The 15,055-nt window shown below is 41.2% G+C and overlaps 1 protein-coding gene across 1 annotated transcript; it reads left to right on the top strand.

Annotated features, from left to right (window-relative positions):
- Positions 1-8,217: 8,217 nt before the first annotated feature.
- Positions 8,218-14,842, top strand: LOC101893650 (larval cuticle protein A3A). The gene is made up of 3 exons (XM_005184682.4): positions 8,218-8,429; positions 12,450-12,576; positions 13,962-14,842. The coding sequence occupies exons 1-3, from the start codon at positions 8,415-8,417 to the stop codon at positions 14,423-14,425; spliced, it is 606 nt and encodes a 201-aa protein (XP_005184739.1). The 5' UTR covers positions 8,218-8,414; the 3' UTR covers positions 14,426-14,842.
- Positions 14,843-15,055: the final 213 nt, after the last annotated feature.

The following is a 15,055-nucleotide window of genomic DNA, read 5'->3' as shown; positions in this document are numbered from 1 at the left end:
AATCGAATTAACAATGAAAACATTGGGTTTTGTTTTCTTTCTCACTTCTACATCGCACACTAGGTCAAATGACCACTTTTTCTGTGCGAAAGTCGAATTTCGTAAGGGCGATTTTAGACTGATCATTGTTGCCACCATGTAGGGAATAGTCCAAAATAACATAGACTTCACTTTGTTTTTGTAAAATGTCAAACACCGTTTAACAGCAATCAATAAAAGTTACCATTGTAACACGTTATTGAAAGACTGTTTGCGCAGTCTATTATTTTCAGAAGTTTCAAGTGCTTGTTTTTTATCCAGTGTAAATAAATGACGGAAATTTTGAAATGAAAGACAAAATTATAAGTGAGTACTTATGTCCCAGTTAATAAAAAGTGTAGATATCGTTTATTTACAAAAATAAATGCTGACTTTTTTACATAACCTCAAATTTGTTTGAGTGATTTTAAATTACGAGTTCATGTAAGCTTTACAAATTTCGGCGAATGTCGGCAGACAAAAAGTAAAAAAGAAATGATTCAATTAAGATGTAGTTAATTGATTCTACTTTACTATAAATCGCACTTTTTAGCGCTTTTCAAGAAAAATCGTTTTTTCTATGTTACCATGCTATAACAAAAGGCGAGTTGTTTTAAGTTTGGCTGCATGAATGTTGGCAAAAGGAAAATCTTGCTAAGGTTGTCAACTATGTCGTGAACAAAATTGGAGCTGACGATATTTCCGAAGATTCAATGAAAATCTTAAAAGAAAAAAACGCGTTTGTTCTGCAAATCTTTAACATCAAAATACGAAAAATTGGGAAGAATGCTGACAAATTTAGATTGGATCCGATTTTTTGAGTAAATTTTGCATTTGGGCTACAGACTGAACCTACAAAAATGACAGATCAGAACAGATGAAGACAAAGAAGCAGTTGCGAAAAAAAGGAAACAATTCAAAGCGCTTCTGGAGGCAGCTAAGTCTTCGGGTTGATATTTCAAACTTTTTGATTTGCCACAGCTGAATTTATTCAAAAATTGTACACTGTACATAAGGTTCTTACACACTCAAAGGATATAATTGATAGTTCTGTTTTGCCGTTGGGTTTCTTGGACAGTGCTGCTGAATCGCGACATAAAATGTATAAATCAGACAGATTACATCATGCACGTACGTACGACCGCATTAATAGTCTTCCAGATATTTTTAACAGATCTGCTGATACATCAAATCCACTGATTTTTACAAAATATTTAAGCAGACGTATTCAACATCAAAAGTTTTTGCAACTACCACCTGAAGTTGTTGAAATGATAAGTTCGTTTTATCCAACCCAAGAAGTTAATGAGAATGAGACAGGCGACGAAATCAATGAAGATGAACAGGCTATGAAATGTCAATTTTTTCGCTTTCTTCCCTTGATGCCTTAAATAACTTATGTTTAGAAAATGAATTACATATAAATGGTAATTTAGAAGAAGAATAAACAAATATTTCAAACAAAATATACATACATACACAAAACATTTTTTTCGTTTTTGAAAAATTATAGTACTTTTCTCATTACTTACTCAAGATCGTGATTATGGGACTAATTTTAAGGAGGAGATGACTGCTGGTATTTTAAAATGTAGTTGTGGTAGAAAAAATCGGTTAATAACTTGTGTCAAAGATCAAACTGATTGCAAAATGTCTTCTAATACCACACAAGAACCTACATTTATCACTATGACTATTTAAAAAATTTGGCGGAAAAGTCTGGTTTATGAATGTTAAGTGATGTATTTTTTGTTTCATTTACCGATTTTACACTTTCTTTAACGCTTGCCTTCATTTTAGTTTGAAATAGTGCAATATTTTAGTTGCAATTAATTTCGCACAGAAAAAGTGGTCATTTGACCTAGTGTGCATAGGTACTTTGAACCGGTTGTGTTGGCTTTCTCATTTGTAGCGCCAGAGAATCCATATAGATTTATTGTAGGGCTGGAGAGTTCATATAGACGACCTGTATGGCCAAAGAGACCACATACGAGAGCTGAAGGCCAAGAAGTCTACAAAGAGGAGCTAAAGGGCCAGAGAGTCTGTACAGAAATATCTGAATGCCCTAGGAAGCTACACAGAAGATCTGGAGGACCAAGAAGCCTTCACCGACAATATGAACAACCAAGGAATTTATTTAGACGATCTGGACTTAGACATAGAGAGATTTGTTGGGCAAAGAAGCCTACACGGAGACATCGAGAGCCACCGAGTCTACACTCCATTTGGAGTTCCAATGAGAGCTAGAGGGAAAAGGATTCTGTACATATGATCTGTATGTCCAAGGAGGCTACATAGAGGACCTGGAGGCCCAAGAAGCCTACACAGGCAATATGTATAGCCAAGTAGCCTATTCAGGTGATCTGGAGGCACAAGAGGCCTACATAGAGAGATTTGTTAGGCGAAGAAGCCTACACAGACGACATCGAGACCAATGGAGTATACACAGACTTTATGGACTCCCTAGATGCCTACAGACGATCTGGTTTTCCAAGGAACCTAAACAGACTATTGAAATCCTAGGATTCCGGTGTCGTATCAGCGCTGAAAACCACTCCGGAAGGAACTTAGCAATTTATTAAAAAATAATAGAAGCAATTATAATGATGATTATGTAAATGCAAGTTTGATAAGAAAATAAATAAATAATACTTTTGCAGAAGAGGAAAAAAGCCCCTACGCACTGAAGGGTCCAACATTTTCGACAAATGTGTTAAATCAGCAGGAAAAGAATGCAACGAAGAAGTAGGAAAATCCGAAGAAATTTCTCTGGTTCTGGTTCCTGAAGGGTGTTACCAGAGAGAAATGAAAAACAAACCACCAATGGCCGTAAGATCGGAAGACGACAAACCGGAGCTTACATAAAGTCATTGAATATCCTTTGCTAGGTGGATAATGACCGTCTGTAACGATGGACTATTGATTCGTGAGCATGGACATTGAAGCCGGCAGATAAAGGTGGTGGTATGGAGAGGAGAGGCTGGGCAAAGAAGTGGAGTCGTTTCTTGGTAGCGGTTACCTAACAATATATTTATATTATGGCCTAGCCAAAGAAATCTAGACAAACTGGTGAAGTCTAAGAGAGCTGGTAAAGTTTTGACGAACAGGTGATGCTTAGACGAACTGGTAAAGTGTGGACGAGCTGGCCAAGTCTTGACGAGCTGGTAAAGTCTAAAGACGAACTGGAGAGCCAGTAATTCGATTGAGGCGAGGTGGAGGGCCAGTTAGTCGATATAGGCGAGGTGGAGTGTGCGAGTCGATACAGACGAGCTGGAGTTCCAGTAAGTCGATAGAGACAAGCAGGTAAGGTATTAACGAGCTGGTTAAAGTCTTGACGAGCTTGTGAAGTCTAGACGAGCTGGTGAAGTCTATACGAGCTGATGAAGTCTTGACCAGCTGGTAAAGTCTTGACCAGCTGGTGAAGTCTAGTCGAGCTGGAGAAGTCTAGACGAGCTGATGAAGTCTTGACCAGCTGGTAAAGTCTAGACCAGCTGGTAAAGTCTTGACGAGCTAGTAAGTCTACAGACGACCTGAAGGGCCAGTGAGTCGATATAGGCGAGCTTGAGTTCCAGTAAGTCGATAAAGACGAGCTGGAGGACCAGTGAGTCGATAGAGACAAGCTGGTAAGGTATTAACGAGCTGGTTAAAGTCTTGACGTGGGTATGAAGTCTTGACGAGCTTGTGAAGTCTTGACCAGCTGGTAAAGTCTTGACCAGCTGGTAAAGTCTAGACCAGCTGGTAAAGTCTAGACCAGCTGGTAAAGTCTTGACGGGCTGGTAAAGTCTTGACAAGCTGGTAAAGTCTTGACGAGCTGGTAATGTCTTGACGAGTTGGTAAAGTCTTGACGATCTGGTAAGTCTATAGACGAACTGAAGGGCCAGTGAGTCGATATAGGCGAGCTTGAGTTCCAGTAAGTCGATATAAGCGAGCTGGTGGGTCAGTGAGTCGATAAAAGCGAGCTGGTGGGGCATTTAGTCGATATAGATGAGCTGGTGGACCAGTGAGTCGTTGGAGACGAAATGAAGGGTGAGCCAATCTTGACGAACAAGGCGGCCACTGAGTCCAAACGAGCCGGTATAATCTAAAGTGGTTGGCCGGAACTGTTAAGTCTTTCCTGGTGAGCTAGCGAGGTATCTTTAGACGAATTAAATATTTTCAAATTTTCCCAAAACAGTCCTTATTTCATCACAACTTCGATTATGCAAAAATCTTTCTATGTTTGTCATTGTTTTTATCGAAACGATTTTTATAATTTAATTTATTTGCCATCAGCACAAAGTTGACATGTCTTTCCATTCATGCCACCATAGCGCACTTGGAATCTCTATAAAAAGTAATAATCTTAAGATCGGTTTGACAAGCATTTTAATGAGCATAACTTTTCCTCCTCCTCCTCCTTCGCCTTACCCCCGACATTTAAGGAGATAATAGCCAAGTCATCAATGAATGAATGAATGGCAGAATTCTCCTACAACAACATATGACCAATATCGAACAATGATGAAGACATATCGCCAGTGAGGGGAAAAAGAGGTTATGAGCAGATGTAAATCAATGACAATTACAAGACAATTGAAAGTGATTACAGTTGTTGTTTTTTTTTTATATTTTATTTTTTACTTGAGCAATAAATTATCGAATTTTTTTCTTTGGATTTGGCACATACTTTTCTTAGTTTTGTGTAAACCCCATTGTTTAGCTATTTTTTTCTACCCACTGACCCAAAGACCAAATTATTTTCCAATTGAAGAATTGTATAATCACAAAATTGTTTGGTTGAAAAAAAAAAGTTGGAGGAACATGTCCAAAGCCCTTAGTTAGAGTTTTATTTATGTGCGCGGAAAAGTAACCTTTTGCTATTTAACCGGCTTTGCCCAGCTAGAAGCTAACGCCGGCATTGCTTTTTCGTTTGTTTGTTTTCCACCAAAAATTGTAGGTGGTTACAGGTTTCAATGATTGGTCTTTAAGAAAAATCCCTAAAGTTTACAAGAGTCGGTTTGTTGTGTCTTTTTTTTCTGACTTTCCAGCAAAGGCATATTAAATTGGCGATTATTGCAGCCAAAACCATATGGGGTGGGAACAGTGGCTCAAAAAGGGAAAAAGTAGGTGTTAATAATAGTTCAAAATATGAAAAAAAAATCTTAGAAACGAGATGGAGTCCCAGTGAGTCGATATAGAGGAGCTGGAGGGCCATTGGATCGATATAGACGAGCTGGAGGACCAGTGAGTCGATGTAGATGAGCTGGAGGGCCAGTGAGTCGATGCAGACGATCTGGAGGGCCAGTGAGTCGATGCAGACGAGCTGGAGGGCCAGTGAGTCAATATAGGTGAGCTAGTGGTCCAGTGAGTGGATATAGGCGAGCAGGTAGACCAGTGACCCGATATTGGCGATCTGGTGGGCCACTTAGTCGATATAAGCGAGTTGGAAGGCCAGTGAGTCGATATTGACGAGCTGGTGGGCCAGTGAATCAATATTGACGAACTGGTGGGCCAGTGAGTCGATATAGACGAACAGGTGGGCCAGTGAGTCGATATAGACGAACTGGTGGGCCAGTGAGTCGATATAGACGAACAGGTGGGCCAGTGAGTCGATATAGACGAACTGGTGGGCCAGTGAGTCCATAGAGACGAGACGGGCTAGTGAGTCCATAGAGACGAGCTGGTGGGCCAGTGAGTCGTTATAGACGAGCTGGTGGGCCAGTGATTCGTTATAGACGAGCTGGTGGGGCAGTGAGTCGTTATAGACGAGCTGGTGGGCCAGTGAGTCGATATAGACGAACTGGTGGGCCAGTGAGTCGATATAGACGAACTGGTGGGCCAGTGAGTCGATATAGACGAACTGGAGGGCCAGTGTGTCGATATAGACGAACTGGAGGGCCAGTGAGTCGATAGAGACGAGCTCGTGGGCCAGTGAGTCCATAGAGACGAGCTGGTGAGCCAGTGAGTCGATAGAGATGAGCTGGTGGGCCAGTGAGTCGATAGAGATGAGCTGGTGGGCCAGTGAGTCGATAGAGATGACCTGGTCTGCCAGTGAATCGATAGAGATGAGCTGGTGGGCCAGTGAATCGATAGAGATGAGCTGGTGGGCCAGTGAATCGATATAGACGAGCTGGTGGGCCAGTGAGTCCATAGAGACGAGACGGGCCAGTGAGTCCATAGAGACGAGCTGGCGGGCCAGTGAGTCGATAGAGGTGAGCTGGTGGGCCAGTGAATCGATAGAGATGAGCTGGTGGGCCAGTGAATCGATAGAGATGAGCTGGTGGGCCAGTGAATCGATAGAGATGAGCTGGTGGGCCAGTGAATCGATAGAGATGAGCTGGTGGGCCAGTGAATCGATATAGACGAGCTGGCGGGCCAGTGAGTTGATATAGACGAGCTTGCGGGCCAGTGAGTCGATATAGACGAGCTGGCGGGCCAGTGGGTCGATATAGACGAGCTGGTGGGCCAGTGAATCGATATAGACGAGCTGGTGGGCCAGTGAATCGATATAGACGAGCTGGTGGGCCAGTGAGTCGATATAGACGAGCTGGTGGGCCAGTGAGTCGATATAGATGAGCTGGTGGGCCAGTGAGTCGATAAAGACGAGCTGGTGGGCCAGTGAGTCTATGAAGACGAGCTGGAGGGCCAGTGAGTCGATATAGACGAGCTGGAGGGCCAGTGAGTCGATATAGACGAGCTGGAGGGCCAGTGAGTCGATAAAGACGAGCTGGTGGGCCAGTGAGTCGATATAGACGAGCTGGTGGGCCAGTGAGTCGATATAGCCGAGCTTGTGGGCAAGTGAGTCGATATAGACGAGCTGGTGGGCCAGTGAGTCGATATAGACGAGCTGGTGGGCCAGTGAGTCGATATAGACGAGCTGGTGGGCCAGTGAGTCGATATAGACGAGCTGGTGGGCCAGTGAGTCGATATAGAAGAGTTGTTGAGGCAGTGAATCGATATAGAAGAGTTGGTGAGGCAGTGAATCGATATATACGAGCTGTTGCACCAGTGAGTCGATATAGTCGAGCTGGTGGACCAGTGAGTCGATATAGACGAGCTGGTGGACCAGAGAGTCGATATAGACGAGCTGGTGGGCCAGTGAGTCGATATAGAAGAGTTGGTGAGGCAGTGAATCGATATAGAAGAGTTGGTGAGGCAGTGAATCGATATATACGAGCTGTTGCACCAGTGAGTCGATATAGTCGAGCTGGTGGACCAGTGAGTCGATATAGACGAGCTGGTGGACCAGTGAGTCGATATAGACGAGCTGGTGGGCCAGTGAGTCGATATAGACGAGCTCGTGGGCCAGTGAGTCGATAAAGACGAGCTGGTGCGCCAGTGAGTCCATAAAGACGAGCTGGTGCGCCAGTAAGTCTATAAAGACGAGCTGGTGCGCCAGTAAGTCTATAAAGACGAGCTGGTGCGCCAGTGAGTCTATTAAGACGAGCTGGTGCGCCAGTGAGTCGATAAAGACGAGCTGGTGGGCCAGTGAGTCGATAAAGACGAGCTGGTCAGTGAGTCGATATAGACGAGCTGGTGGGCCAGTGAGATCGAGTGAATCGATAGAGGCTAGAGATCCAGCATCTACTCTGCGATTGAAATTTTTTACGAACTGGCGCCCAACATGACCTTAAACATTTATGTTTGTCCATAGCGAATACCGAGACTTTCTATTGGACCCGAGGAGCTTATTTTTTTTCTTTGCATTTGTTTTGTTTCACTGTCCCCCTGAGTGTCACTTTCGGTCTGTCCTTATGCTCGATTCTCCTAGAGATTTGTTACTTAAATTAGCGCATTGTTCATCGATCCATGCCGCACCGCAGCCAAGTGGCCAAATGTCTAGTTTGGCTAAATCGATTGTTAGTTAACGAAAAACCAACAACAAGAGCAAGAAACCAAACAAAAAAGCATAATAGCATACCGCCATACTAGCACCACTATCCCCATCTCTGCATCCTCCCCGTCGCCAACAACAGCACAACAGTAAAGTCGGGAAAATTTTGATTTCGTGTTTGTTATTGAGCTGCATGTGAAGCTGGCGACATTTAAACGAAAAAAAAATCAACAACAACTGTTAAACTTCGTCGGAGCAAAAACCACATGAAGTTACAAACAACAATAACAACAGCACATAAAAGTGTGTCTTTTTTGTTTCTGGGTTCCTTGCAGCGTTTGTCAGCTTCTAAACGACCAACGCTGACTATAAAAGTTAAGAACTGTCAGGGCCTTAGCCTCAGTTAATTTTTTCAACTTTTTCGATTCATTGTAAACGGATAGTGTGTGTATCGGCAATAGCTGTTGTTGCTGTTATTCGATCAAATAACTAAAAAGGATATACAAAAGTTGCTGTAACAGGCATAGACATTTGCGAATTTGTGCGTACGATCGGCAAGAAAGTTGTAACATATCCTTTGGATATGTTAATGTTAAAGGTGTGTGTGTGAGCCTAAATTTTGTGAATTTGAAAAGAATATTAAAATCTATTCAGATTCGTGCAAGATATGTAAACGAAACATTTTATTTGTGAAAATTAGAAGGTACGAAGCAGAAAAAAGTTTCGTATTTGGAGAACCGAGTTGTGTTCATAGAGGAGATGAAGAGTCCGGAAGTCTCAATAGAGTTCGAGTATCAGTGAGTCAATGTAGATGAGCTTGAGGGCCAGTGAGTCGATATAGAAGAGTCAAAGAACCAGTGAGTCCTTATATGTGAGCTGGAGGATCAGTGACGATATAATCGAGCTGATAGGCCACTGAATGGATAGAGACGAGTTTGAGTTCCAGTGAGTTGTTATGGACGAGGTGGGGGCAAACGATTCGATGTAGGCAAGGAGTCGATATAGATGAATTAGAGGGCCAGGGATTTGCTATAGACGAGTTGGAGACACAGTAAGTTGACATAGACGACCCAAGAGACAGTGAGTCGATATAGATGAGTAGGAAATCCGAGGAGTCCCCATAGACTAGCTGAAGGATGAGTGAGCTGATATAGACACGTAAGTCGATGTAGACGAGCTAGAGGGTCAGGAAATAGGCGAGCGGGAGGTTTAGTGAGTCGGTATATATGAGTTTGAGAGCCAATGAGTCGATATAGACGAGCTGGAAGGGCCAGTTAATCGATACAGCCAAGATCGAGGGCCTCTTACTCGATATAGAAGAGTTAGGGATACAGAAGTTGACATAGATGACCTAAAAGGCAGTGAGTCGAGTCCCCAGAATGAGTCCCCATAGACAAGGTAGGTGGGCAGAGAGTGGATATGGTTGAACTGGAGGATCCGTGAGTTGGTGAGATGGTAGCCCAGTTTGTCGATACAAGCGAACTGAAGGGTCAGGAGTCGATATAGACGAGGTGGAGGCCCAGTGAGTTCTTATAGGTGAGCTGGAAGATCAATGAGTAGACGAGCTGGAGGGCCAGTGAGTCGATAAAGACGAGCTGGAGGGCCAGTGAGTCGATATAGACGAGCTGGAGGACCAGTGAGTCGATATAGACGAGCTGGAGGGCCAGTGAGTCGATATAGGCGAGCTGGAGGGCCGGTGAGTCGATATAGGCGAGCTGGAGGGCTGGTGAGTCGATATAGACGAGCTGGAGGGCCAGTGAGTCGATATAGACGAGCTGGAGGGCCGGTGAGTCGATATAGGCGAGCTGGAGGGCCATGGAGTCGATATAGACGAGCTGGAGGGCCAGTGAGTCGATATAGATGAGCTAGAGGGCCAGTGAGTCTATATAGACGAGCTGGAGGGCCAGTGAGTCGATATAGATGAGCTGGAGGCCCAGTGATTCGATATAGATGAGCTGGAGGCCCAGTGATTCGATATAGATGAGCTGGAGGCCCAGTGATTCGATATAGACGAGCTGGAGGGCCAGTGAGTCGATATAGACAAGCTGGAGGGCCAGTGAGTCGATATAGGCGAGCTGGTGGGCCAGTGGCTCGATATAGACGAGCTGGTGGGCCAGTGGCTCGATATAGACGAGCTGGTGGGCCAGTGAGTCGATATAGACGAGCTGGTGGACCAGTGAGTCGATATAGACGAGCTGGTGGGCCAGAGAGTCGATATAGACGAGCTGGTGGGCCAGTGAGTCGATATAGACGAGCTGGTGGGCCTGGGAGTCGATATAGTCGAGTTAGGGAGACAGAAAGTTGACATAGAAGACCTGAAAGACAGTGAGTCGATATAGTTGAGTCGGAGGGCCAATGAGTCCCCATAGACAATCATTGAGTCGGTGCAGGCGAGATGGTGGGCCAGTGATTCGATACAAGCGAATTGAAGGGCCAGTATTCGATATAGACGAGGTGGAGGCCCAGTGAGTTTTTATAAGTGAGATGGAAGATCAATGAGTCGATATAGGCGAGCTGGAAGGCCATTGGCTTGATATAGGCGAGCTGGAGGGTCAGTGAGTCGATATTGGAGAGTTGGTGCCCCTTGAATCAGGGCAATCCTTTATTGAATAATCCCAAGACATGGAGTATTTATCAATGAGTTTAGTGATTAAGCGCTGGCTGGCTGTAAAATGAAAATGGCGCCCAATGTGAGGTGTTGGTAAATTAATTTTTATCCAACAGAACAAATACGAATGAATCAATTTTCACAAGTTACCATACTTTATGTTAAAATAAAAAATGCTCCCAATGGCGCCCAGCGTGTGGTTCTGTTAAATGTAGCTTAAACAATAAAAATTGAAGAAATTATGTCTTGAACCTAAAGACAAATTTATAAAAACAAGTAAAAAAGCTGTAAGTTCGGCCGGGCCGAACTTTTAATACCCTCCACCATTTGGTACAAATTTGACAATTACCAAAAAAATAAAATCCGTTAAAAATTCTGTTAAAATATTAAAATACCGAATGCCTACACGACGACGTGGACCTGCATAGGCAACTTTTGTCATAAGTTATCACAATATTTAAATGCGAAACTTAAAGAAAAATCTGTTTGTAATGTAGCTTAAATCATCAAAATACCGAATATAGGGGGTACCGTTATATGGGGGCTATACGAAGACGTGAACCTGCACAGACAATTTTCTGACATGGGCTGAAGTATCCATTACGAACTTCACATGCGAAATTTTAAACAATCCCGGTAAATAATGTCGCTAAAATCTTCAAAATACCGAATATCGGGGGGTACGGTATATGGGGGCTATACGAAGACGTAGACCTACATGGCCCATTTTCTGACTTAGGATGTAGTATCCATTACGAACTTCAAATGCCAAATTTGAAACAATTCCGGTAAATAATGTCGCTAAAATCATCAAAATACCGAATATCAGGAGGTACCGTTATATGGAGGAGTTATATGATAACTTGGACTTACATGGCCCATTTACGAACTTATTCTGCCTACTGGCAAAATATACATGTCTGCAAAAATTTAGCCTTCTATCTCAATTTGTTCGAAAGATAGCGTGATTACAACAGACAGACAGACAGACAGAAGGACAGACAGACAGACGTCTTAGAATTTTACGCTTATCAAGAATATATATACTTTGTTGGGTCTGACATGAGTATTTCGAGGAGTTACAAACGGAATGACAAAATTAATATACCCTCCATAGTATGGTGGAGGGTATAAAAAGTATGTATAACATGTCTTTGACAAATGGCGCCCAACGTGTGATCCGAAGTAACGAAGTTCTAAAAATGCTTCAAGTTTTAAAGAATAAATAAGATTTGAAAGTGTCCAACATGACGTACACTTCTTTCACTTACAATGGCGAGTTTAGCAAATGGCGCCCAACGTTTGGTTCGGTGAAATGTGGCTTCAAAAATATTTACAAATTGAGGTAATAAAAATGTCTCCAGTCTTGTATCTTAAAAAAATATTAATAACAAAAATGTATAGAAATCGTCGTAGGCGACCAACGTGTATTCAGAGGTAACATATTTTTTCAAATTAAATTGAGTCTTACAAAATGAAAGATTTGAAATTAGATAAGAAATGAAATAAGATTTGAAAGTGCCCAGATTGGGCTACAACAATTTACCATAGTTCATGTCGAAAAAAAGGGTTCGGCAAATAGTGTCCAACGTTTCGGTGAAATGCATTTTGGAAAATATAAAAATAAGAACGAAACGTATTTAGTCTGTTACCTAAAAAACTGATAAGAAAAATGTATAGAAATTATCCTTGAAAAATAAGCGCCCAACGTGTGATCCGAAATAATGTATTTTCAAAAATGCCATAAGTTAGGGCCAAATTAAAATTTGAAATTTCCCAAAATGCCGTATAACCAACAGCCATAGTCCATATTGATATTGGTCAAATGGCGCCCAACGTGTGGTTCGGTTAAATCGATTAAAAATGATAATATTTGCACGAGAATTAATAAACATTCCTTGGTTGTGGTTTCTTTAGTCCAATTTGGAACTTTTAGATCACCTGCTTTGGTTTCTTTTAAAGAACTCCTTTGCCAAAAAAATAAAAAAAAAATCCATTTAATCTTTTCAGATACTCTTTGTGGCAGTATTTCTGGCCCTATGTGAATGCGGTGTTGTGGGACCATACCCAGGACCATTGCATTATGGACCATTACACTACGGACCCTATCCAGGACCAGGTCCACATGTGGCACCAGGTGAGAATCCCTCCCTCCCTCTCATTCCCTTTCATTTTCTCTTTGATATATATTTCCATGGAATCTAATATGATAATATTGGCTGAGTATGTCTGAGAAATTTAATTATTTCTGAAAGCTTGCATGAGTAGCATATTTATAGGCATAGATTTTATATTGTAAGCATACACAGAAAACTCTTATCATCGAAAACCCTAAGATAAAGGCTTACGGCAACACTGCAATCATAACTACGAATTTTCTGAAAGATATCCTTTCATTGACGCATATGACTTACATTGTTTGCTACCTAAAATCCGAAAATGGGCAAATTTCTGTAGATATAAAATATATAAGCCTCATATATAAAAAATATTTTCTTTTAATATATCTGGCATGGATAAAAATCCCTTCTAAATTACCTTCTGTGTTTAAATGGCAGAAAGTCAACAAGTTTTAACATAATATGTAGTAGGTTAAAATGGCGGTTCTGCTGCAAAAATTATATGTCTAACACCTAAAAAAGCTGTTCTGAAAGTCAATAAGCTTTGAAATAATATATAGTAGGGTAGATATGGCGGCCCTACTGCAAAATGACAATCCAATATCACATTGCGCTTCAGTGCTCTACCAACCTTCAGTATTCGTTAAGTAAAGACCTGAACCAAGCCATATTAAGCAAAGACATAAAAATATGCAAAGATTGGACCAAAGACATATAATAAGATGGGACATTACATTGTTACTTTTATTCAATAGATGGCGTTGGTAGTGGAAAAAATATGTTATGTCACGATATCGTGACATAGCATTATGTTATAATTTAACAGAGCTGACGCTTTTTAAGGGTTGTTGTTGATTTTATCGATTCAATGTACAAGGAAATGCTCTGGAATAGATTTTTGAGAACATGTCTATCATATCTGATATTTTTTTCCGCGTATTTCCGCCATTTTTCGGCGATATCGGAATAACATATTTTTCTAAAATTTCCGATGCATTTCTGTTATGTCGCCTGCCATCTATTACCTGATAGAAAAATTAAAGCCCATATGCATTTTGTCCAGTCTTTATAGTTTTATGTCCTTGATTGAACATTTCGTTGTTGCTTGGATTTAATAGATGGCGTTGATAGTAGAAAATATGTTATATCGCCACATCATGACATAGCTTTTCTAAGTTTATGGACCAGATAACGGATGCCATCTTGATATCGAAATTATGTGTATCTATGAAATATTAATAAATGAGTATACTTTTAGGCAAATCAATACATTGAATATATAAGTTGCAACTATTGAAATCTATCACTGAAATTAGTCTTTTGGACGATCTGGCAATTTTTCTTCGATTATCTTCTGATTTCATTTTTTTTAACAAAAATATTTTTCTTTATATATTTCCAGCTCCCAAACCTGCCGCACCCGAGCCCTATGATCCAGCACCAAAATACAGTTTCGGTTATGACATCCAAGATGGTTATACGGGGGATTTGAAGAGTCAACATGAAACTCGTCACGGTGATGTGGTTAAGGGCAGTTATTCTGTTGTAGATCCCGATGGCACAAAACGTACTGTCGATTATACCGCCGATCCACATAATGGTTTTAATGCTGTGGTACGTAAGGAGCCTCTGGCATATAAGGCTCATGCACCAGTACCAGTTCCGGTGCCCGTAGAACCCGTGGCTCATGTTGCACCAGTACCACCGGCACCACCATTACCTCCAGTACCGAAATTGGCGCCTGCCCCTGCCCCCGCTCCAGCACCTTTGCCAGCTCTATATCATGGTTATGCTCCATATCCGGCTGAGGGACCCCACTATGGGCCACATTATGGTGGTCCCCATTACGGGCCCTATCATAAGTAAAGAAGAGGATAACATGTGATTGTGAAAAACAATTTCGAAGCGATTTTTTTATTGACCTATTCTTTATAGACAGCATACGGCGACTTTCCTTTTTTTTATTCTCAATTACCTTTGCAGTATCCTTTTTATAATGAATCTGTTCTGTGATTTATACTGTGTCTCTTGCGTATTTATTTAACTTTTATTTTCAATCTATTGCTCCCAAACTTTAGCACCCTTTCACATTGTTCTCCATTTTTATTATTTTCTAATTTTCCTCCATTTTCTTGCTATTTATGTTTCTCTCATAATAATTACTTAAATATACTGAAAATATATGGCTCATTCAGTCCAGTGTTAAGTTTTATAATATTTGTTCTCATTCTAATTCTTAAACGCAAACTTACGTTCCAACTTCTTTCCTTTATTCTTAATTTTTTATATATATTTGTAATTATATTTAAATATGATTTTTTTACATAAACATGTATTTTAAAAATAATCGTAAACAAATAAAGACAATGTGTGTGTTGTTGTTTTACAAAAAAAATATAAAACTTGCATTTTAATCCGTATAAATTAAAATAATTAAATTTACAACTGTGCTTTACAATCCAAACCTGAAAGGAAAACACAAAAATCGGACTGGGC

This window comes from Musca domestica, unplaced genomic scaffold, assembly GCF_030504385.1.
Source record: "Musca domestica strain aabys unplaced genomic scaffold, Musca_domestica.polishedcontigs.V.1.1 24, whole genome shotgun sequence".
Taxonomy (NCBI): domain Eukaryota; kingdom Metazoa; phylum Arthropoda; class Insecta; order Diptera; family Muscidae; genus Musca; species Musca domestica.
The sequence above is the reverse complement of the archived record's forward strand: the minus strand, read 5'-3'. Positions and strand labels throughout refer to the sequence as shown.